This window comes from Stegostoma tigrinum, chromosome 2 (assembly GCF_030684315.1).
Source record: "Stegostoma tigrinum isolate sSteTig4 chromosome 2, sSteTig4.hap1, whole genome shotgun sequence".
NCBI classification, from domain to species: Eukaryota; Metazoa; Chordata; class Chondrichthyes; order Orectolobiformes; family Stegostomatidae; genus Stegostoma; species Stegostoma tigrinum.
The window spans coordinates 11,640,724-11,665,478 of NC_081355.1; the positions used below are offsets into that span (position 1 = coordinate 11,640,724).

The window sequence follows — 24,755 nt, forward strand, 5'->3', positions numbered from 1 at the left end:
GGTTACAGGGATAGAGTAGGGGTCTGGGTGGGATGCTCTTCGGAAGGGTGGTGTGGACTCAATGGGCCAAATGGCCTGCTTCCACACTGTAAGGACTCTATGATTCTATGAACTGAATGCACACATCTGCTTTAGAGTCCCAACTACCAAAAAATAGTAATATAATATGCACTTTTATCACACAGCCAATTATGTGCTTTTCTTATTTCTAGAACAAGTTGGTGAGAATCATGATGTGTGACCATTAGTTTATGCAAGACACAAGACTCAAAAGGTCAAGGAAAAATATTGTTGCAAGGCACTCCCCTACTCTTGGAAAAAGACCTTGACTATTCACCCTATGTCCCTCAATAAAGAAAGTGGGGTAAAATGTGCATGCCGATGGGCACAGCAGTTTCTTTAAAATGGCTTAAAGGACTCTACTTTTGTGGCTGGGTAAGTAATTAGTTTGATATTGACTAACACTCCACAAACTCAACTCTGACACATAGCAAAGGGTTGTGATATCACCAGGACTAAGTGTCTCGGGGTAGAAGTTCCATGTGTTGGTTATGGTCTAACTTTGACGGCCATGATCAAATTTTGCTCTTCCTAATGTTTTATGTTTGGATTGAGGGGCCATATCTACCCTGGTCTGATCTCAAGTAGTTCAAGGTTGTCCACATTTTCTGTGAAAGGTTGAGACTTGGGATTTCTGCACTTAAATCAATTCCAAATTGCCACTGATGATGTTTGCAGTCAACTAAGAGATGCACCATTAAGAAGTGGAGCCGTTGTCAGTTTGTATAGTATGGGTGTTCCAGACACCACTACATAATTTCAGACAAACACCTGTTTTATTTTGAGACCCTGTGTCAATGCAAGTCTTCTTTGAGGAGGATGTTTATATACCCTGCCGACATCTGAAATTTTTAATATGTGTTAGTACAGAAGGCCCATCTAGCTATATCAGTTTTAATGACCCTGAAATAGTCCTCATGACTTCCCAGAGGTGGAAATCTACCATGTTTGTGTGGCAGCTCCTGAGCCAGATTGAGCAACTCTATAATGTGTTGGGTAGACAAGAAGTGAAACACTGCGTATTGTGTTGGTTCTGGACCCCCAGGTGCTATTTGTAAGTTTCTGTGAGATTCATTCTTATTTGACGTTAGCTCCAGTGTTCTGGAGGTGTTGTCTGACCATTAATATAACAGTCAGAAATGTGCCAAGGTATGTTCATGCACAGTTGTTGGGAGGGATACAGCAATTTTTACATGGTTCTCCCATTAAAGTAAGCTTTTCAACACAAAGCCATACAAAGTAATGCTGTCAATAAGATGGCCAAACCACGGTCACAGGTTTTCAGTCCAAGCAGCAAAAGCCGACAGAAAAATGATTTCTCTATGAACAACACAGTTTTTGGCATTATTACAATGCATGCTAGATAGACCGGTATGAAGAGACATGTACATACAATGGATAATAAAATGTGAGGCTGGATGAACACAGCAGGCCCAGCAGCATCTCAGGAGCACAAAAGCTGACGTTTTGGGCCTAGACCCTTCATCTGATGAAGGGTCTAGGCCCGAAACGTCAGCTTTTGTGCTCCTGAGATGCTGCTGGGCCTGCTGTGTTCATCCAGCCTCACATTTTATTATCTTGGATTCTCCAGCATCTGCAGTTCCCGTTATCACTGTACATACAATGGATTAGCTTTTGGGAAAATCTGATCAGAACAATTCAAGCATAAAATGACTGGAAAATGAGAGTCAGCAACATATTCAAGGAATAAAACCAGAATATGTCTGAAATGCTCAGCAGCTCTCACCAAATCTGCACAGAGAAAAACAGAGTTAACGTTTCAGGTCGATAACTTTTCATCTGATAACACATTAACTCTATCTCACTCTCCACAGATCCTGACTGGCCTACTGAGCATCTAAAGCATTTTCTGTTTGTATTTCAGTTATTTAGCATCTGCAGTATTCTGCTTTACAACATTTGGAAGAGAAGGCAATACTATCTGAGGAAAAATATAATCCCCAGCATCCATTAATAAGGGAGAAGGAAGGAACATTGAATGGTCAGGAGTTTAGTGGAAATACAGTTGAAGGAACAGATGTATCTCATGAACAAGATGAGCTTGGAGGTGCCATGAGAGGATTCAGAAGAGGAACAAAAGAAAAAAACAAGTTCATTGTTGTAATTCCATCTGGTTATCCCCAATCCAAATGAGACTGACTCAATGAACACAGGAATTTTTAAATGTCGGTCAAATTCCTATTTTTGTCTGAGAAACAGGAGGAAACTTCTTTGAATAAAAAACTTTTAATCCGTTCCAAAATTCATTTTGATGTCATGTTTAGAGAATGTTCTCTGTTCTATTTGCATACCTTAGTAAATAAATTTTTCTATTTTATGCTGACTGCAAGTACATTCCATAAACAATACACAGTTCCAGTGGTACAATCAGTTTTCTAGACGTATACAGTCACCAATGATTTAAAGCATTTTAGTCAGGGATATGTAGACGTAAACCAACTCCTCCTGAACAAACCTGCCAAAAAGCTGTGCTTTTCACTGTGTGAACTGACGTCTAGTTACAGGATGACTAATTTAGTCGTCATCAAATATGAAGTGCATTACTTTATACTTTTCTGTAAAGCCTATGATTCTCAGATCAATAAAAACTCTTGAGCAGTCATATTTCAGAGCAAAGGTCAAGTGCACAATTCATTTTTGGTTCACTTTTTGGACAGTTAATATAATCTGTCCATATATTAAAAATCTTTAATTTGAGATCATAACTTCTTTAAGTTGTCTTTTTGGTATTAGGCATACTGTATGGCACTGCAATAATACTCTATATGTTATGGTTGCAAAGAGGTAGGATGTGATTTTCTACCTGCAATCACAGCACTTCTGTGGGTTGGGAGGGTTTAGTGGTAATTCAGGTCTCATATGAAACCAGCCTGCTCTCTACAACTTAATAGCAGCTGATGAGAGTGGCTTTGGATAAGACTCAGAACAGATTCTGCATCCCAACTCCTGGGTGAGGTATGTTGTATTCTCGCTTAAATTCCTGTTAAAAAGCAAATGTAACATCAAAAAGTTGGACGATGGACAAAAAGGCTTAAAAAGTCCAAAGTTATCTTATTAACAGGTCTGTATACTGACATTCACATTGTCAGTTCGGCCACTTGTATGGTGCACAGTGGAATCTTTTGATCGTAAGTCAGATATTTGTGATGCCATTGCCTCTTTAATTTTCTTCAATAATTGTACTGTCAATAGCATACCTCAAATTCTATCTTAAGACTGGAACATATAATAATACACTTCGTTGGGCAAGTTTGACGCCTCGTGCTTTTTTTTAAAACCCGCGGCTTGTCATGAAACTAAAGGAGAGATGGCACCTCTTTAATAGAGGACATATGCAAATATGTGCGTTTCAAGAAGATCCTAACTGTTGGCGTGTTCATCTGACGTGGATTCGCACTGCAGGGAATAATTCTTGTCGAAGTTATTGTCCCAGTACTCCTCGTTGTCTGCCCTGTAGCAGATCGCGAAGTGGACAAAAGAGCCCTGGTCCAAGAAAGGTGGTATTGACAGGTCGAAAGAAAACTGGTCAGTACCCGAGTGGCTCGACCCTTCCACATATTTGGCAGCAGTGTCCATGCAGGAGAGCCAGTTGTTGAAAGTATAGCGGACAGTCACCTCCTTGACATAAGAGACATTCAAAACCCTGATCAACCCGTGCACATCAAAGTGGCTGACAGTAACATTCTCCAGGCAGACACGGTTCCTCTCAGCTCTCTGCATGAAGTCACTGGCCTCGCAAGGCATCGAAAAGGCTGGTCTCAAGCAGTGAATGCCCAACGCCTTGAACTTCTCGTTCAGGTCGTCCACGATGGCCGGAAAGCTCTGGAGTCGCAGGAAGACCTTGGATGGGATGTAAGGCTCGTCGCTGGCTCGGAAGTGCTTGACGCTGGCCAGGCTGAGCCCCAACGAATCGGCGAACTTCACCTTCTTGCGCAGTCCCCCATTGAATTCGCTGAAGAAGTCGGAGGGGTCGTGCAGGCAGGGCAGCGACTTGGTGCGGCGGCGGTTCAACCTCAGCTCATTGCTCTGGCGGCTGACGGCACTGACCAGCACCTCCTTCTCAGGATTCGAGGCGTCGGGCTGGCGGGACAGCTCGCAAACTTTCTTCTCGTCGCCAGACTCGGAATTACAGCTCGCCTTGCAGGCGCTGCTGTTGCCGTGGCCGCTGGTGTTGCAGTTGTTGCTGCTGTTACCGTGGCCGCTGGCGTTGCAGTTTTTGCCGGTATCGCCGTTAAGGCTACCGTTGCAGCAGCTGGTGTTGCAAGTGGTGGGGCTGCAGATTTTGTTACTGTTACAGCTGCTATTGTTGCATTTGCTGCTGTTACCGTTGCTGATGTTGCCCCTAATATTGTTGCAAGCGATGGTGCTACAGCTCCTATGGATTTTGCAGCCGCTGTTGGTGTTGCTACTGGCGCTGCTGGTACCCAGGGAAAGTTGCAAAGAGTGGCCAGAGCAAGCAGCCGGCGAGACTTTCAGGTCTGTTTGCAGGTCCCGATGCACCGCAGGGGAAATGGCAGGGTCAGGCTCCTCCATGACATGCCGCTCCTCGCCCTCTCCCACCAACCCCCTCCTCCTCCCCTGCACAAACTCAAACTACACCTATTAAAAACAATAACAGTAATATATATTTATGAAGCGACAGCAGGGGGAGCGCTGCCAGCAGACCCGGAGCCCGTTTCAATCAAAGCTCTGCTGAAAACTTTGCAGGGTCATGTACATTGGGCCGGGCGCCGAGTCCAGTGCGGAGCAGGTGGGCGTCAGAGCGACGTTATCACAACAAATAAACAGGAGGCTTTGAGTCACTGCCGCTAGGGGAGTAGGGGGCAATAACTCCCACTGAGGGCAACAGGGACAGCCTCACAGAAATAACCCCGCACATGAGGGCAATAAGAACATTTCCACGGCGGTAAATCGTAACAAAGGCAACAAGGACAGCTTCAGGGAAGTAACCCCATATTGAGGGCAATAAGAACATTCCGAGGGCAATTGCCTCACATTTGACAGCAAATGGATAACCTTTAGGGAAATAACACACATTCAGTGCAACTACAGCAACCGGTGCAATAAAGGCTTTCAGAGTAAGAATCTTCCATGAAGGGTTGAGTAGGAACCTCAGGTGAAAACCTCATGAACAGATACAGTGGTGAGACTGTGATAAACTCTGTTGACAGCTTTATGGGTTCCCACAGGGCAGTAACCCTCCCCTATCAGAAAATGACACACTGAGGTCAATTACCTAACAGATTGAAATGGGAGGAATTTTAGGGTAATAATCAGCTGAAAGCAATATACTCCCATTGGGGCATGTGACAGTAGAAGTCTGTTAATCCCTTCACTGGGGCAATAAAGACATCTCTAGGGAAACAGGGATTCTCAGGGCCATAACCCCCAAGTGGTGGTGGGGGCTGCGATAGGTTAATAACACTCAATAAAAGCAACACGGCACCCTCAGGGTAATGCATATTACTGCAAATGGGACACCCTCAGGATAATGGCCCCAACTGACAATCATCTCCCTAGTGAGAGTAATAGATGCCATCTCTTCTCACGGAAGCGAAGTGCAACAATTGTCCATAGGAGGGATTTTCTATCAGAATAATATGCTCTCACTAAGAGCAAGAGTTACACCACTGGCAGCAATATGTTTCCATTCGTGATGATAGGGACACCCTAACATAAGCTCATACAGAACACAGTACAGACACAGTCAGTGTAATAAGATCATATGGAGGTTAAAAGGGGGACCTTCAGAGTAATAAACTTGTGTGAAGGGCAATAATTTTAAAATGTAATCAGTATGCTACTAAATATTGAGGAAGCTAAAGATATGGATTAAAAAGAAGCAAATTTGCAGCAAGTTTCAGAAAACTGTATGAATTTTAGGATAATTAAAATTCTGTATAATTACCAATATAGACTAGGAAAATAACAGTGTAAAGGGCAGACAGCATTCGTTTAATGCAGACAGCATAATCAGCATGTTTTCAAACTAATAGAAAAGAAAATGGTACTGGTTTAATTCTGGGGAATGATGTGGGACATACTTCAGTAGGGGAGGATTTGGAAACAGTGATCACAAAATGGAGTCAGTAAGAGACTACAGTTTAGGAGGAAGCTATTCTGCCTATCAAGTTCATGTTAGCCGCAGTGGAATAATCCACTTCGTCCAATTTCTACGGTCAATCCCAGTAGCCCAAGAGACCATTTCTCTCATCTAACTCCCTTTTACAATCATTGATCACATTCAGACAGGGTGGTGCCCAGGCAGGGTGTCTTCTTCTCCCAGGACCAGTAAAGGAAGCCATGACAGCAGATCATACGTGCCTGGTCTGACGTTGCCACCCAAGCCAGTGCAACATTAGCCATTTGGAACCTTGGTGTAGGAAGAAGGTCAATGACTTTCTCCACTCCGCCAACATAAGTGTCATCATTTTCTCTCTGATACCTCACAGTCACTCTCTGTTACTGTACTCACCTCCTACCTAGGCTATACTCCATCACACTTAATACCTGCAACATCTTCCTCACTTGCTGTAAGCTACCCTAATCTCCTAGAAATCTGTACCCTCTGCAATGCATACTCAATTGCTTGGGACACTTCCCCACTGCACTAAATGTAACAGGTGCAAAAACCACTTTAATCTCCCATAGTACCTGCCTTTGAGTCATTCCAGCAGGAATACAGCTCATAGAAGGGCATAACAAAACAAGGTAGATGGTAGGTGGCGTTCCAATGCTGAACGCTCTACACTCAGCAAAGGCCTCAGCTTTATCCCTCTGCATCCCCACCTTAACGAATTTCAGGCAGGACATGACGCCGAACTGTTCTTCCACCATCTTCACCTCTTTCTACGGACAAGATCCTCTCCCCATTCCACAGACCCCTTTGCCCAACTCCAACACTCTCCCTCCACCTGGACCCCTCCCTCTGACCTTTTACCTGCCCTCGATCTTTTCATTGAGAACTGTTGATGTGACATCAGTCGCCTCAATTTCACTGCCCCCTCAACAAATCCAACCTATCTCCCTCCAAACTGACTGTAGTCCGTGCACTCAGATCTAACCCTAACTTTGACATCAAGCATGTCGATAAGGGTGGTGCTGTTGTTGTCTGGCGTATTGACCTCTACCTTGCAGAGGCTGAGCACCAGCTCTCAGATACCTTCTCCGACCTTCCCCTGGACCATGACCCCACCATGGCACATCAGGCCATTGTATCCACTACAGTTATGGATCTCATTTCATCCGGTGATCTCCCCCCATTCGCTTCCAAGATAATAGTCCCCCAACCCCGCTCAGCTCGTTTCTACCTCCTGCCAAAAATCCACAAACAGGACTGTCCAGGTAGACCCATTGTTTCAGCCTGGTCATGTCCCACTGAACTCATCTCTTCCTATCCTGACTCAGTCTTCTCCCCCCGCTCCAATCCCTACCCACATACAAACATGATTCACCTGATGCCTTACGCCAGTCTCAAAACTTCCAGTTTACCGGCTCCAACCACCTCCTCTTAACCATGGATGTGCAATCCCTTTACACATCCATTCCCCACCAGGACGGTCTTAGGGCTCTCCGGTTCTTCCTGGAGTAAAGATCTGAACCATCCCCACCCACCACCACCCTCCTCCGCTTGGCTGAGCTTGTCCTCATGCTCAACAACTTCTCTTTCAATTCCTCTCATTTTCTTCAGAAGGTTTGCCATGGGTACCTACATGGGCCCTAGTTATGCCTGTCTCTTTGTGGGGTACCTGGAACATTCCTTGTTCCAGTCCTATTCCAGCCCCCACCCACGACTTTTTCTCCGATACATCGAGATATCATTGTTGCTGCTTCCCTCTCTCATCTAGAACGGGAAAACTTCATCAATTTTGCCTCCAATTTCCACCCTGCCCTCACTTTCACCTGGTCTATCTCTGACTCTTCCCTTCCCTTCCTCGACATTTCTATTTCCATTTCTGGGGATAGACTGGCCACTAATATCCATTACAAACCCACCGACTCCCACAGCTACCTCAACTATACATCCTCACACCCCACTTCCTGTAAAGACAGCATCCCATTTTCTCAGTTCCTCCATCTCCATTAGATATGTTCAGATGAGGCCAACTTCAAGTGAGCCTCCGAAATGTCTACATTCTTCCTCAACCGAGGATTCCCCAGCTCCGTTGTTGACAGAGCCCTCAATTGGGTCCGACCCATCTCCCGCACTTCAGCCATAACCCCTTCTCTTCCCTCCCGCAACAGTGATAGGCTTCCCCTTATCCTCACCTACCATCCCACCAGCATTCACATCCAAAAGATCATCAGATGCCATTTCTGCCACCTCCAGCAAGATGCCACCACCAGACACATATTCCCCTCCCCTCCCTTGTCCGCCTTCCGCAGGGACTGTTCCCTCCGGGAAACCCTGGTCCACACTTCCTTCACCCCCAACACCTCCCCACAGGCCTACTGCACCTTCCCCTGTAACTGGAGAAGGTGCAACACCTGCTGATTTACCTCCTCCCTCCCCACTATCCAAGGGCCCAAACATACTTTCCAGGTGAAGCAACACTTCACCTGCACTTCCAAGAATCCAGTCTACTGCATTCGCTGCTCACAAATGTGGCCTCGTCTACATTAGGGAAATGAAGCGCAGACTTCATGACTGCTTCACAGAACATCTACGTTCTGATTGCAAAAAAGACCCTGAACTACCCATTGCCTGCCACTTCAATGCACCACCCTGCTCTCTGGCCAACATCTCTGTCCCTGGCTTGCTACAGTGTTCCAGTGAAGCCCAATGCAAGCTGGAAGAACAACACCTCATTTTCCATTTGGGGACCCTACAGCCCTCTGGACTTAATACTGAGTTCAATAATTTTAGGGCCTAAGCTCTCTCATGTCTCAGCACCCCACCCACACACCAGGCCTTGTTACCACATAGCCTGCCACTAAATACCCACACTAAATACTGTTAGTCACTAACAGTCCCCATTAACAACTATTGATCTTCCCAGCATGGTCATTAGCAACTCCTTTGTCTGTCCAACTGTCTTTCTCTGTCTTTGGGCTCTATCTTATCGTTTACTCCCTACCCCACCCACCTCCTTATTTTTTGCATATAAACTGATGTTTTCCCAGCCACCATCAGTCCTGAAGAACAGTCACCAGATCTGAAATGTTAACTCTGTCTTCTCCTCCACAAATGCTGCCAGACCTGCTGAGCTTTTCCAGCAACTTTGTTTTTGACCTTGATTTACAGCATCCGCAGTTCTTTTGGTTTTTACTTAGATGGTAGGTTGCCTGACATTTGAGATAACAAAGTGTAGAGCTGGATGAACACAGCAGGCCAAGCAACATCTTAGGAGCACAAAAGCTGACGTTTTGAGGCTAGACCCTTTGGTTCCTCACTCCTCATGTGGAGACCATCATGACTCTGACTAGACTAAGCAGCTGACTGACCATGTCAAAGCTCCTGGACTGATATTTCTGCGCCGGAAACAAAAACAGAAATTCCTGGAAAAGCTCAGCAAGTCTGGCAGCATCTGTGAAGAGAAATCAGAGTTAACTTTTCAGGTCTGGTGATCATCTAACCAAACATGGCTGTCTTTTGAGTTGGCTGAGGACTGCTGACAACCATGAAATGATTTTTGGTCAGTGTCTGTGTTAAACATCAACGAAGTACAGTAATGAAGTACAGCAACAGTGAGAGTCTCATATCTCTGGCTGAGGGTGCAAAGTCCAAAATGGCAAGATAAGGCAACGCAAAGCAAGGTAGGGGTACTGTGAACTTCTAAAAAGGCTCAGTGTGAGTGAAATGATTGAACAGATAAGAGATGCAGCATAGTTGAGTCCATGAGGTGGCAGTGTGTCCCTGAGTATGCAGTGCCCTTGTTGCAGCATTACAATATTTGCTAGTGCAGCCTAAGTTGTAGCATTGAAATGCAGAAGTATATTATAAGTGGATCAAAAATATGACGAGGTTTCTTAGGGGCTGGCATGCGTTGGATGACAATATCCATGGATGTGGTGTGCATGCGGCCGGTATCTATGCTAAGTGTGCCCTGAGATGTTGCGGCTGGTGACCAACATGGGACTGTTTGCAGTCAGTCGTAAGCCGAACTAAGGTACTAGCTCCGACTTCCAGTTGAGAATTCTAAGTTTAGCTGATTTGGTGTGTTTGGTAGGATAGGGAGCTGAATGTTAATAAGGTGAGTTATGCTATTAACAAGACAATATTAGCAAGCGATAATCCCCCTTAATTGGCAACATGCCACTGCCTAGTGAGAAGCTTACTACACTTCAAAAGGTTAAGACTTCAAAAGTGATTCTGCCACAAATTTCTCCATGGCCATGTTACTCGGTCCCCTTTAAGACTCCACCCAGAGACTAAAAATTAGAGTCAAAACTTTCAGAGTGAAATTAGAAGACGTTCACATGTAAAAGGTTGGAAAAGTTTAGAACTCTCTATAACTCTCTAGGGGTACTGTGAACTTCTAAAAAGGCTCAGTGTGAGTGAAATGATTGAACAGATAAACTCTTTATAACTTATGCTGCAGGAGTGCACTGTCACGACCCCATGGTCACAACATAAAATGCATATATATTTCAGAGTTACCAAGATGGCCAATTAAATATCTTATCTGTAACAGATGTTAAATAAAACAACGTAACATCTAGGTTTTGTAATAAACACAAAACGTCAGACTTATTATAAAAACAAAACAAATATAAATGTAATAACTGGTTAACATTCCCAGTCCATAATATGGAAATATAAATGTTCGTCCATCTAAAAAACCAAAACACACATTTTAGGAAAGGACAGAGGAAAAAAAAATCAATTTCCTTCTGTAGAGGTTCACTTTAAAAGAAAAGACATTTCCTAGGCTTTAGGGTTATTCTTAAAGCAGAAAATGACAAGGCATCGAGTCTATCATTCTGATGTTCCGCCATATATGGTCAAGTAACTAATCATGCATGGATGTCCTTGGAATCTTGACAGACGGACCATCCTCAGGAAATACAATATTGAGAAGTTCCTGCAATCATTCTTCCAGAAGTAAGAGCTCTGATTTACAGTTGTAACAATGCTGAAATTGTAAAGGTTTCCTTTGTTTCAAGATATTAGTCACATTTTTAATTTGATTTTGCCTTTCATGACATGTTAATAAGTATCTTTTAACTAATACAGAATACATTATAAACAATGACTAGTATGAAAGTAAAAGTATAAAATACTGATGGTATTTGTATGCCAAATGGCATCGTGGAGAGGAAAACGTTAACATTTCATGTCAGTGAACTTTTATGAGAACTGGAAGATGTCAGTAATTTAACAGGTTTTCAGGAAGAGCAGAGTCGGCGAGCATACTGGGAAGAATGAATAAAGAAGAAAAAGAAACTGTGTTTGGGCAGAGATAATTAAATACAGTAAAGGACAGCGTTGCTAAAAGGGGTGGTAATGATGCAAATTGAATGTAGAAGTCAAACATGAGCAGAGAAACAACAACTTGAAATGTACTAACTGAATGTAAAACATCCTAAAGCGTGTCACTGGAGTGTTGCCAGGTGGAAATGGACAATTAAGCACATATATTGTAAAGTCAAATGTTAATGTTGATTTTGATGGCTATCTTAAAGGAGAAGAGAGAGGTGGACAACTTAAGTTACAAAAATTCCAGACTATGCAGTCCTGGCAGCTGAAGGAATTTCTGCCAGTGGTAGAACATTGAAGATTTGGGTGCGCACTTAGCCAGAATTAGAGGAGCAAGATTTCAGACAAACATCAGACTAGGAGAGGATTAAGAGACAGGAAAGGGTAAAGCTGTGGAGAAATCTGGAAATAAGGATGAGGAGTTCAAAAGGCATTTACTGTAACATAAGATATTGTAGACGGGCAAATAATGACTGAGTGGGAATTGGTGTGACAATGGTTACAAGGGTACCATTATTCTTATTCATTTTTAAAACCACGGTGGGATTTGAACACATGTCTCCAGAACATTAGCCTAAGGTTCTGAATTACTACCGTACCACTGCCTCCCCTTATATAACCTTCTCACATTAGCCTTATATCAGCAAACCTGGGGTAGGACATGGACTCTTGGCAATTATGGTGTAAATTTGTACAATGCAGTTTTCAATCTTGTGGAAAAAAGTTTACATGCCAAGTACCCATATGTACAAACAATTTGATGGTGTTGCTAGTATTAAAATGATAGACTTAGAAAATGTAGAGAAACAAGTCGAGGTATAATTTATATCTGAATTTAAAATATCCATCACTTCGATTTGCATTAAAAGTTCTAATTTATTTCAATCTTTGTATACTTGAGAAATAAAGATTGTATTCTTCGGGTGATTATGACTAAGAATACAAAAATGATTCCAAATTCCTCAGATTCTATTTCCAACTCTTGAATTATATTTCAAATGGTCATAGCAGCGGTACAACCATACAATACATTACAGTAGCATTCCTTGAGTAGTTTGTTCTGCATTCCAGGTTGTAATGTAGGGCAGGGTAAAATCCTCAATGTTAAAAAGAGTTCAGTATTTACATAACATAATCTATTTTGACAACACTCTGGCAATAATATCGAAGACTTGGGCTCCAGAATTCACCACACCCCTAGCCAAGCTGTTTCAGTAATAGCTACAACACTGACATCTCCCAACAATGTGGAAAATTGCCAAAGTGTGTCCAGTAAACAAAAAGCAGGACAAATCCAATCCGGCCAATTATCGCTCCAGCAGTCTACTCTCAAACATAGTAAAGTGATGGAGGGTATCATCAATAGTGTCATTAAGCAGCATCTGCTTAGCAATAACCCACTCACTTACGCCTAGTTTGGGTTCCGCCAGCGCCACTCAGCTCCTGACCTCATCACAGCCTTGGGTTCAAACGTGGAGAAAAGAACTGAATTCCAAAGGTGAGGTAAAAATGACAGCACTGACAATCAAGTCTACATTTGACCAAGTGTGGCATCAGGAAGTCCTGGAAAAACTGAAATCAGTGGGAATCTGGAGACAAACTCTCCATTAGTTGAAGTCATACCTGGCACATAGGAAGATGGTTCTGGTTCTTGGAGGTCAGTCATCTCAGTTCTGGGACATCTCTGCAGGAGTCGCTCAGGGTATGTCTTAGGCCCAATCATCTTCAGCTACTTTATCAACATACTTCCCTCCAACAAAAGGTCAGAAGTTGGAAAGTTTAGCTCTATTCCTGACTCCTCAGATACGGAGGCAGTCCATGTTCATATGTAACAAAGCTGAGACAATATCCAGATTTAGCCTGAAAAATTCATTCTGTGCAAATACCAACAACAAGCATCTGCAATAAAAGACAATCAGTCCTTGACATTCAATGCTATTACCATTGCTGAATCCCCTACTGTCAACATCCTAGAGTTACTATTGACCAGAAACTTAATTGGTCCTACGACATAAATACAGCGGCTATAAAAGCAGCTCAGAGGCTAGGAATACTGAAGCGCTTAACTGAACTCCTGACTCCCTAAAGTCTGTCCAACATCTAACGGTCATAGTTCAGGAGTGTGATGGAATACTTCCCACTTGCCTGGTTGAGCACAGCTCCAACAACACTTAACAACATTCCATGATAGAACAGCCTGCTTGATTGACACCATATCCACAAGCATCCACACCTTCACAACTGACACTCAGTAGCAGCTGTGTGATATTTACAAGATGCCATGCAGAAATTCACCAAAAACCCTTCGGCAGCACCTTCCAAACCCATGACCACTTCAACGTAGAAGGAAAAGGGCAGCAGATGTATAGGAACACCACCACCTGCAAGTTTCCCTCCGAACCTCACACCATGCTGATTTGGAAATATATTGCTGTTTTTCACTGTCTCTGGTGAGTTTAAAGAAGGCAGCTCGCCACCAGCTTCTCAAGGACAATTAGGAATGGGCAATAAATGTTGGCCTGCTAGCAATGCACACGTCCCACACTGAATTTTAAAAATCATGTTTTTGTCATGTTTACGTAATTGTATTACAGCAGCATGGTGGCCTCCTGGCCCAGTGCAGAGTTCTTTTGGCCCGATGTGGCAGTCTCTCAGCCTAGCATGGTGACCTGTCAACCAAACGTAGCTGTCTCCCGGCCCAGCATGACAGTGTCTCAGCAGTTCAGGGTAGTTGTCTCTTAGCCCAGCATGGTGTCCTCTTGGCCCAGCATAGCAGTCTTTTGGCCCAGGGTGGTAGTCTCCCAGCCAGGTATGATGGCCATTCAGCAATCTATGATAGTCTTTTGACCCAGTTTGGCCTCAGCACGTACTTCCAATCTCTAGATGATTCCAGAGTGGTCTCCCGGCCTCAAGAACCATGAGGTGAAGCCCGTCACAGTTGGGGCCAAGGCCCAGTGCAGACTTGAGGCTGGCTGCCAGCATGGACTTGGTTAGAAGGACTGTTGCTCTTTTTAATTTCCCTATTTTCTAATTTATTCCTACAATCCACAATAATCAACTTTTTATTTCTTTATTTTTCTAATTTCTCTTTCCCTAAGAACTTTCACTGAAGAATGTGTACCAAGGGAACTTTGTACCTAAGGCAGCTTCCTAAGTGTCAACTTGTGAACGTTTCACTGTGAGTACATTACAATAAAACTAATTCAATTCAAATGAATGGCCCATTTGATTCTGTAAGTCCACACTCATGTTTATGCTGCACACAAACCTTCTCCCACTTTTTTTAGATTAGACTAGATTCCCTACAGTGTGGAAACAGACCTTTCGGCCCCTTGATATATCCCACCCAGACCCATCCCCCTATAACCCACACACCCCTGAATACTATGGGCAATTTAGCATGACCAATCCACCTAGCCTGCACATTTTTGGACTGTAGGAGGAAACCAGAGCACACAGGGAGAACATGCAAACTCCGCACAGACAGTCACCTGAGGCTGGAATCGAACCCAGGTCCCTGGTGCTGTGAGGCTGCAGTGCTAACCACTGAGCCACCATGCCGCCCACTCTTCTTCATCCAGCCCATCAATGTATCCTTCTAATCTTTTCTCCCTCATGTTTTTAGCAACTCTTGAATACATATATGCTGTTCACCTCAGTGAGTAGTTGCAAGTTCCATGTTGTAACAACTCTCTGGAAAACTGCTTCCTATTTCTCTATTGGGTATATTTGTACCAAGCTTATGTTAATGGCACCTAATTCTATAAGTCTTCAAAAGCAGAAATGCTTGTTGCTTCTCTATACTTTTAAAACTTTTCACTGTCTTGAAGCTATTTAACACGCCAACTTCCGGTATAATCTTTTCTAAAAAATAGAGCCCCAGCAGGTCAATTTTTCCTGATGAGTGTAATTTTCAGTTTTTATATGATTCCCGTAAATCTCTTTGCATTATTTCAGGTACTTCTATTTTCTTTTTACAATATGGAGACCTGAACCGTTCACAATAATTCATGTGGTCTATAAGATTCCTTTTATAACTTCTTTGCTTTTCATCTCTGTCCCTCGAACACCTGAAAGTCGTGTTTTGACGGTCATTTCAAATGGCAAGAGGCTATTTATCCTGGATAATTTTAATGGCGTGGCCATTGCTTCTTACTCGTCATTGAGTAAATAAAGTCAATAATAATAGGAAGGATGTTGTTAAACTTGAGAGGGTGCAGTAAAGATTTATGAGAATATTGCGGGAACTAGACTGTTTGAGTTATAATGAAATGTTGAATAGGCTGGGGCTTTTTCCCTGAAGCAGAGGCTTAGATAGATAGGGTGAGTAGCCAAGGTCTTTTTCCTGTGGTGGGGAAGTCCAAAACTAGAAGGCATAGGTTTAAGGTGAGAGAAGAAAGATTTAAAAAGGACTGAGGGGTAACTTTTCATGCAGAGGGTGATGGAATGAGCTGCCAGAGGAAGTGGTGGAGACGGATGCAATTTCAACAACTGAGAGGCAACTGGCTGGGTATATGAATACGTAAGGTTTAGAGGGATATAGGCCAGATGTTGGCAAATGGGACCATGTCAGACTGGGATGTCTGGTCAGCATGGACAAGTTGGACCAACTGTTTCCTTGCTGTATGACTCTCTGGAAGAAATAGATTTCATCCTGAACTCAACAAGATAGTTCTTTGAAAAACTGGGGGTGATCAGCTGGATAGCCTTTATTTACAGGCTTCTTTTTTTCTCAATTAATTCCACAGAACAAAGCACCATCTACCCTAACCTAACCCTAATCATTCAAACTGCCCCAGTGGGATTCTACAGTAGGACACTGCAGTTATTACTAACCTTGTAATCTCCAGGAAATCTTGTTGAAAAAGCCTAATCCCATATCCACAGTGACGTCTGAAGGACATCTTTGCAGGGGAAGGCACCTGCACAAAGCTTGAAATTAATCAATTTTTACACAATCTTTCAAAACTAAACCCTTAGGTAAAATCTTAAGTATGAAGCATCTTCATGACACTACTACAAATTACAATTCGTTCGTGGGTCAATTGTTAATTTTAAGTCTGCGTTTGAGGGATTTCTGTAAACCATTGATACTAAGGAAGTAAACCACAAAGGCTGGTATATAAAATTAGGTCACAGGTCAGCCATGATCTCAATTAATGGTAGGAAATAGGCTCAAGAAGCTAAACACCCTCTTCTTTTTATCTATATCTCCCAAAACAGGAAATTAAATGATTGTTATATAATTCACATTACATTTCTCCAGGTCATAAAAGCACTCTGATACTTTTAGATGTGATTGACCAATAAGATATTTTTTGCTAGAAACTAACAACAATGCAACAACTTTATCATCTCGCTGGCTATTCCTTGTTTATATTGGATATTGTGATAAATGAAATAACCCCTACTAATGATTAACTAGATAACGGAGGTTAATAGGAGCAAGAAAGTTGACATTTCGGGTCGGGATCCTTCTTCAGGAATGGGGCCATCAACTTTCCTGCTCCTCTGATGCAGCCTGGCCTGCTGTGTTCCCTCAGCTCCACACTGTGTTAGCTTTGACTGCAGCATTGGCAGTTCTTACTATCTCTAAATGGAGATTAATAAGATTTTTTTCTATGACATCTAACAAGATGATCTATATAGTTTAAATTAAACAGCAGTCTTATACCAGGGCCATGAATCTACTTCTACAGTACTTTGGAAGAATTGAGAAGGTGACCAAACAGGCAGATGAGAGTAATCTGGTTGATGTGGTGTATATGGATTTCAGCAAGGCGTTCGATAAGGTTCCCCACAATACGTTATTGTACAAAATGCGGAGGAATGGAATTGTGGGAGATATAGCAGTTTGGATCGGAAATTGGCTTGCTGAAAGAAGACAGAGGGTGGTAGTTGATGGGAAATGTTCATCCTGGAGACCAGTTACTAGTGGTGTACCGCAAGGGTTGGTGTTGGGTCCACTGTTGTTTGTCATTTTTATCAATGACCTGGATGAGGGCGTAGAAGGATGGGTTAGTAAATTTGCAGACGACACTAAGGTCGGTGGAGTTGTGGACAGTGACGAACGATGCTGTAGGTTGCAGAGACATAGAAAAGCTGCAGAGCTGGGCTGAGAGGTGACAAATGGAGTTTAATGCAGACAAGTGTGAGGTAATGCACTTTGGTAGGAGTAGCCGGAAGGCAAAGTACAGGGCTAATGGTAAGATTCTTAGTAGTGTAGATGAGCAGAGAGATCTCGGTGTCCATGTACACAGATCCTTGAAAGTTGCCACCCAGGTTGACAGGGCTGTTAAGAAAGCATACAGTGTTTTAGCTTTTATTAATAGAGGGATCGAGTTCCGGAACCAAGAGGTTATGGTGAAGCTGCACAAAACTCTTGTGCGGCCACACTTGGAGTATTGTGTACAGTTCTGGTCACCGCATTATAAGAAGGATGTGGAAACTTTGGAAAGGGTGCAGAGGAGATTTACTAGGATGTTGCCTGGTATGGAGAGAATGACTTGAGGCTGTTTTCATTAGAAAGAAGAAGGTTGAGAGGTGACTTAATTGAAATGTATAAAATAATCAGAGGGTTAGATAGGGTGGATAGGGAGAGCCTTTTTCCTAGGATGGTGACGGCGAGCACGAGGGGGCATAGCTTTAAATTGAGGGGTGAAAGATATAGGACAGATGTCAGAGATAGTTTCTTTACTCAGAGAGTAATAAGGGAATGGAACACTTTGCCTGCAACGGTAGTAGATTCGCCAACTTTAGGTACATTTAAGTTGTCATTGGATAAGCATATGGACGTACATGGAATAGTGTAAGTTAGATGGGCTTGAGATCAGTATGACAGGTCGGCACAACATCGAGGGCCGAAGGGCCTGTACTGTGCTGTAATGTTCTATGTTCTATAACCATTCTACAATTTCAATATCATCAAGTTGGCCATATATTACACTTTCTTGGTTCAATAATTCCACAATAATTTCTCTCTCGCCATTTTGTCATTTGTCCCTCATTTTGAGAATGATATCTCTCTTTCCACCTGGTGTTATAAAGCAGTTCTTAATTATTAACCTATTTTCCTTTACACTGCTCTAAATCTAAGGTTAAATCAATAAATGTGTACTCATTAACAATGCTCTACTTCCTCTTTCTATTCTTTCCAAATAATTTAAGCCTTGCCAAACAAAACTTATCCCCTTTTTTTAATTCATCCTACATCACTCCTAAAATTTGTAGTACTTAACCACATAAAATTACCAATTGGCCAAAAGGTCAATTCCCACTTTGTGCCATTAGCTGATTCGGAAGACTACAGTTAGCTTCAGTTTCACCAGGAGTGTTGCCGACCTTCCAGAATAGGCCTGGGTGACCCATCCGTAAAGATTAATTTACAAGATTATTAATTAATTGTTTTCATTACGTAATACAATACCTAAAGTATCCTGTCCTCTGGTCATCTCAACATACTGTTCTAGAAAGCCATTCCAAACACACTTCAAAACATTGTCCTCTACAGTTTTTGAAACAAGAAAGAAAACACGGAACTACAGACCTGTTAGCCTTATATCAGCAGTAGGAAAATGCTAGAATCTATTAGAAAGATGTGACAAATAGATATTCAGATAATAATGATCTGCTTGGGCATTGTTAGCATGAATTGCAAATGGGAAACTGTGTTTGATAAACTTGTTGGAGTTATTTCAGGATGTTGCTAACAAAGTTAATTAAGGGGAACGGATGTGCTTGAAACTAATAGCATAGACTAAGGATTGACTAACATTCAGAAAGCTGCAAGTGCAAATAAATGGGCCATTCTTGCATTGGTACATGGTGACTAGTGGGGTATCATAAGGATGAGTACTTTGGTCACATCTATTCACAACATATATCTATGATTTTAGGGGGTTGGTTATCTCAGTTGGCTGGATGGCCAGTTTGTGATGCAGATTGACGTCAACAGCGTGGGTTCAATTCCTGCACTGGTTGCTTCTCTTGAATGAGACCGCAGCCCTCAGATCTGGTAAGAATACGGCAACTTTACATTTAGATCAATAATTTGGATGTGGGGACCAGATGTAATATTTGCAAATGATGCAAAGTTATACAGAACATAGAACAACGCAGCACAGAACAGGCCCTTCGGCCCTCAATGTTGCACCAACCTGTGAACTAAACTAAGCCCCTCCTGCTACACTATCCCATCATTATCCATATGTTTATCCAAGGACTGTTGAAATGCCCCTAATGTGGCTGAGTTAACTACATTGGCAGGCAGGGCGTTCGACGCCCTTACCACTCTCTGAGTAAAGAACCTGCCTCTGACATCTGTCTTAAATATATCACCCCTCAATTTGTAGCTATGCCCCCTCGTACAAACTGAAGTCATCATCCTCAGAAAAAGACTCTCGCTGTCCACCCGATCTAATCTTCTGATCATCTTGTATGTCTCTATTAAATCCCCTCTTAGCCTCCTTCTCTCCAATGAGAACAGACCCAAGTCCCTCAGCCTTTCTTCATAGGGCCTGTGCTCTAGACCAGGCAACATCCTGGTAAATATGCAGGAATGTGTGTCATGAGGAAGATTTAAAGTGGCATCAGGAGCATTTGAGATAACAAGGTGTAGAACTGGATGAACACAGCAGGCTGAGTGGCATCAGAGGAGCAGGAAGATTGATGTTTCAGGACTAGAACCTTCTTCAAAAAAAAGGTCTAGGCCTGAAACGTTAGCCTTCCTGCTCTTCTGACATTGCTTGGCCTGCTGTGTTCATCCAGCTCTACACCTTGTTATCTTCAGCTTCTACAGCATCTGCAGTTCCTACTACCTCAGAAGCATTTGGACAGGTTTAGTGAGTGGTCAAGAAGAACATAGCAAATGGAATATAATGTGGAACAACATGTCACTGAAGGCTATCATGTAGACACAGCAAGCCAGTAGGAAAGTGAATGGAATGTTGGTCCTTATCCTAAAGATTTGAGAGCAGCAGCAGTGACATCTTGCTTCAAATGTATAGAAACTTAATTAGACCATTCCTGGACAATCATGTGCAGTGTTGGTCTCTTTGCCTTATTACTTATTATTGCCATAGAGGAAGAGCATTATAGAGCATTATTGCACAGAAATTCACCAGGATGGCTGGACAGTCCTACTTTGAGAGATTGGGCAAACTGGGCTTGTATTCTCAATAGTTTTGAAGAATGAGAGGTTCTTTCATTGAAACCTACAAAATATTTTAAGATGTGGATAGAGCAGAAGAAGGTAAGATGTCTCCCCTGGCTGGGGACTCTAGAAACAAGGGGCGAATAATAAAAATATGGAGGATATCTGGGACTGAGATGAGGAGAACTCTTTTATTATTTAAGAAAGGTGGTAAGGAAAAGCCGAGGAATTATAGACCAGTGAGCTCGAACAGTTCATCCACTTCACCAACACCTTCCACCCCAACCTTCAGTTCACCTGGGCCATCTCCAGCGCATCCCTCACCTTCCTGGATCTCTCAGTCTCCATCTCAGGCAACCAGCTTGTAACTGATGTCCATTTCAAGCCCACCGACTCCCACAGCTACCTAGAATACACCTCCTCCCACCCACCCTCCTGCAAAAATTCCATCCCCTATTCCCAATTCCTCCGCCGCATCTGCTCCCACGATGAGGCATTCCACTCCCGCACATCCCAGATGTCCAAGTTCTTCAAGGACCGCAACTTCCACCCCACAGTGGTCGAGAACGCCCTTGACCGCGTCTCCCGCATTCCCCGCAACACATCCCTCACACCCCGCCCCCGCCACAGCCACAGCCGCCCAAAGAGGATCCCCCTCGTTCTCACACACCACCCCACCAACCTCCGGATACAATGCATCATCCTCCGACACTTCCGCCATCTACAATCCGACCCCACCACCCAAGACATTTTTCCATCCCCACCCCTGTCTGCTTTCCGGAGAGACCACTCTCTCCATGACTCCCTTGTTCGCTCCACACTGCCCTCCAACCACACCACACCCGGCACCTTCCCCTGCAACCGCAGGAAATGCTATACTTGCCCCCACACCTCCTCTCTCACCCCTATCCCAGGCCCCAAGATGACTTTCCACATTAAGCAGAGGTTCACCTGCACATCTGCCAATGTGGTATACTGCATCCACTGTATCCGGTGTGGCTTCCTCTACATTGGGGAAACCAAGCGGAGGCTTGGGGACCGCTTTGCAGAACACCTCCACTCGGTTCGCAATAAACAACTGCACCTCCCAGTCGCAAACCATTTCCACTCCCCCTCCCATTCTTTAGATGACATGTCCATCATGGGCCTCCTGCAGTGCCACAACGATGCCACCCGAAGGTTGCAGGAACAGCAACTCATATTCCACTTGGGAACCCTGCAGCCCAATGGTATCAATGTGGACTTCACCAGCTTCAAAATCTCCCCTTCCCCCACCGCATCCCAAAACCAGCCCAGTTCATCCCCTCCCCCCACTGCACCACACAACGAGCCCAGCTCTTCCCCTCCACCCACTGCATCCCAAAACCAGTCCAACCTGTCTCTGCCTCCCTAACCTGTTCTTCCTCTCACCCATCGCTTCCTCCCACCCCAAGCCGCACCTCCATCTCCTACCTCCTAACCTCATCCCACCTCCTTGACCTGTCCGTCTTCCCTGGACTGACCTATCCCCTCCCTACGTCTCCACCTATACTCTCCTCTCCACCTATCTTCTTTTCTCTCCATCTTCGGTCCGCCTCCCCCTCTCTCCCTATTTATTCCAGAACCCTTACCCCATCCCCCTCTCTGATGAAGGGTCTAGGCCCGAAACGTCAGCTTTTGTGCTCCTGAGATACTGCTGGGCCTGCTGTGTTCATCCAGCCTCACATTTTATTAGCCTGACATCAGTGGTGGGCAGATGTTGTAGAGGATCCTGAGGGACAGGATTTACATGTATTTGGAAAGGCAAGGACTGATTAGGGATAGTCCACATGGCTTTGAGCATGGGAAATCATGTCTCACTAACTTAATTGAGTTTTTGTAGATGTCACAGAGGTCTAATGAAGGCAGAGTGGTGGATATGATCTATATGGATTCAGTAAGGTGTTCAATGAGATTCATCATGGTAAACTAGTTAGCAAGGTTAGATCACATGGCATAAAGGGAAAACTAGCAGTTTGGATACAGAACTGACTCAAAGGTAGAAGACAGAGGGTGGTGGTGGAGGGTTGCAATTCAGACTTGAGGCCTGTGACCAGCTGTGTTCCACAAGAATCAGTGCTGGGTCCACTGCTGTTCGTCATTTATATAAATGATTTGGATGTGAACATATTGTTAGTAAGTTCGCAGATGACACCAAAATTGGAGGTGTAGTGGACAGCGAAGAACATTACCTCAGAGTACGAAGGGGACAAATCAGACAGATAAATAGGTGGAGGAATGGTAGATGGAGTTTAATTTAGACAAATGTGGACTGCATTTGGAAAGGCAAATCAGGGCAGGACTTACATACTTAATGGTTAGGTCCTGGAGGGCATTACTGAACAAAGAGACCTTGGAGTGCTGGTTCATAGTTCCTTGAAAGTAGAGTAATAGGTAGACAGGATGGTAAGGAAGGCGTATGGTATGAAAACTGAAAGAACTGTGGATACTGTAAATCAGGGACAAAAACAGAAGTTGCTGGAAAAGCTCAGCAGGTCTGGAAGTATCTGTGAAGAAAAAATCAGAGTGACCCTTCCTCAGAACTTTGCTTGCCTTTACTGATCAGTTGGGAGAGTCATGTTGTGGCTGTACAGGACATTGGTTCGGCCACTTTTGGAATACTGCATTCAATTTCTCGACTATAGGGAAGATGTTGGAAAACTTGAAACAGTTCAGAAAAGATTTACAAGGATGTGGCTAGGGTTGGAGGCTTTGAGCTAAAGTGAAAGGCCAAATAGACTGGGGCTATTTTCCCTGGAGTGTCGGAGGCTGAGAGGTGACCTTTATAGAGGCTTAGAAAATTATGAGGGGCATAGATGGGGTGAGTAGGCAAGGTCTTTTTCCCAGTGTGGGGAGTTCAAAATTAGAGGACATAAGTTTAAGGTGAGAGGGGAAAGATTTAAAAGAGACCAAAAGGGCAAGTTTTTCTCAGAGGGTGGTGTGTGTATGGAATGAGCTGCCAGATTAAGTGGTGGAGGATGGTACATTTACAACATTTAGAAGACATCTGGATGGGGAGATGAATAGGAAGGGTTTACAGGGATATGGGCCTAACAATACTAGATTAATTTAGGATATCTGGTTGGCATGGATGAGTTGGACTGACGGTTTCTGTGCTGTACATCTCTCTGACTCTATTCAGATGATTCAATAGAATCCCTACAGTACAGAAACAGGACATTCAGCCCAACACATCCATACCACTCCTCTAAACAGCATTCCAACCAGACCCATCACCCTGTAACCCCCCTGATTTTGCACATCCCTGAACGCTATGGGCAATTTAGCATGGCCAACCCACCTAGCCTGCACATCTTTGGACTGTGGGCATTTGGAGGAAACCCACGCAGACACAGGGAGAATGTGCAAACTCCACACAGACAGTCGCCTGAGGCTGGAATCAAACCCGGGACCCTGGTGCTGTGAGGCAGCAGTGCCAAACATTGAGCCATCGTGCCACCCCGTGATTGTGACTGTGTTTGTTACTGGAATTTTTTGATGCTGTGGAAGCTCAGTCTTTGACTATGGTTAAGGTAGAGATTGATAGATTTCTAACTACCAGGGGTGCGAAGGATTTTGAGAATAGTCTGTGGGTGAAAGGCAGACAAGTGTTTGAATTGTATTAAATGCTGGAGCACGCCCGTTTCTAACTGAAGATTCATCCCCAGGACATGGCTGTGGGCAATCTTTTCACGGGCACCTCTGTTTACGAGTCAGAAAAACATTGGTGGTGGGAAACAAATGGCTCTTTGTCCTGACAGTCGAGAATTATTCGACTGGGTAGTGAAGAGAAAGGGGGAGGCCTGGAGGATGGAGCAGTTAGCTGACAGAATAGATTGATCCTTGGGGAATACATTTGACTAAAATTGGCCAATTACCTCGGTACCTTGTCCTGATTGCTACCAATAACCATGCTGGAAAATGAATGGGTTCTAAACTGTTTAAGAAAAACAGGGCTCAGCCCATTGATCATGAAAAGGTTCAATTCTTACTTTGGGAATGCGAGTGTTGACTTGAGACAGGCCCTGAACATTCAAACGCGGCTCTTCTTCCACCTTGGCCTCCAACCAGCAGAGGGTGCACTCT

The 24,755-nt window shown here is 43.8% G+C and overlaps 1 protein-coding gene across 2 annotated transcripts; it reads right to left on the minus strand.

Annotated features, from left to right (window-relative positions):
* Window positions 1-1,651: 1,651 nt before the first annotated feature.
* Window positions 1,652-24,731, minus strand: ppp1r3g (protein phosphatase 1 regulatory subunit 3G). 2 transcript variants are annotated; one of them, XM_048520225.1, is made up of 3 exons: window positions 24,662-24,731; window positions 16,337-16,422; window positions 1,652-4,680 (listed from the first exon to the last, which is right to left on the minus strand). In XM_048520225.1, exon 3 carries the CDS (start codon window positions 4,612-4,614, stop codon window positions 3,442-3,444), a length of 1,173 nt encoding a protein of 390 aa, XP_048376182.1. In that variant the 5' UTR covers window positions 4,615-4,680; window positions 16,337-16,422; window positions 24,662-24,731; the 3' UTR covers window positions 1,652-3,441. The 2 variants fall into 2 exon arrangements, with proteins under 2 accessions (XP_048376182.1, XP_048376189.1); XM_048520232.1 differs by lacking the exon at window positions 16,337-16,422 and having other exon boundaries at window positions 24,662-24,718.
* Window positions 24,732-24,755: the final 24 nt, after the last annotated feature.

Coding starts and splice junctions, on each gene's coding strand:
- ppp1r3g (XM_048520225.1), bottom strand. CDS start 4,614: ATGGAGGAGCCTGACCCTGCCATTTCCCCTGCGGTGCATCGGGACCTG.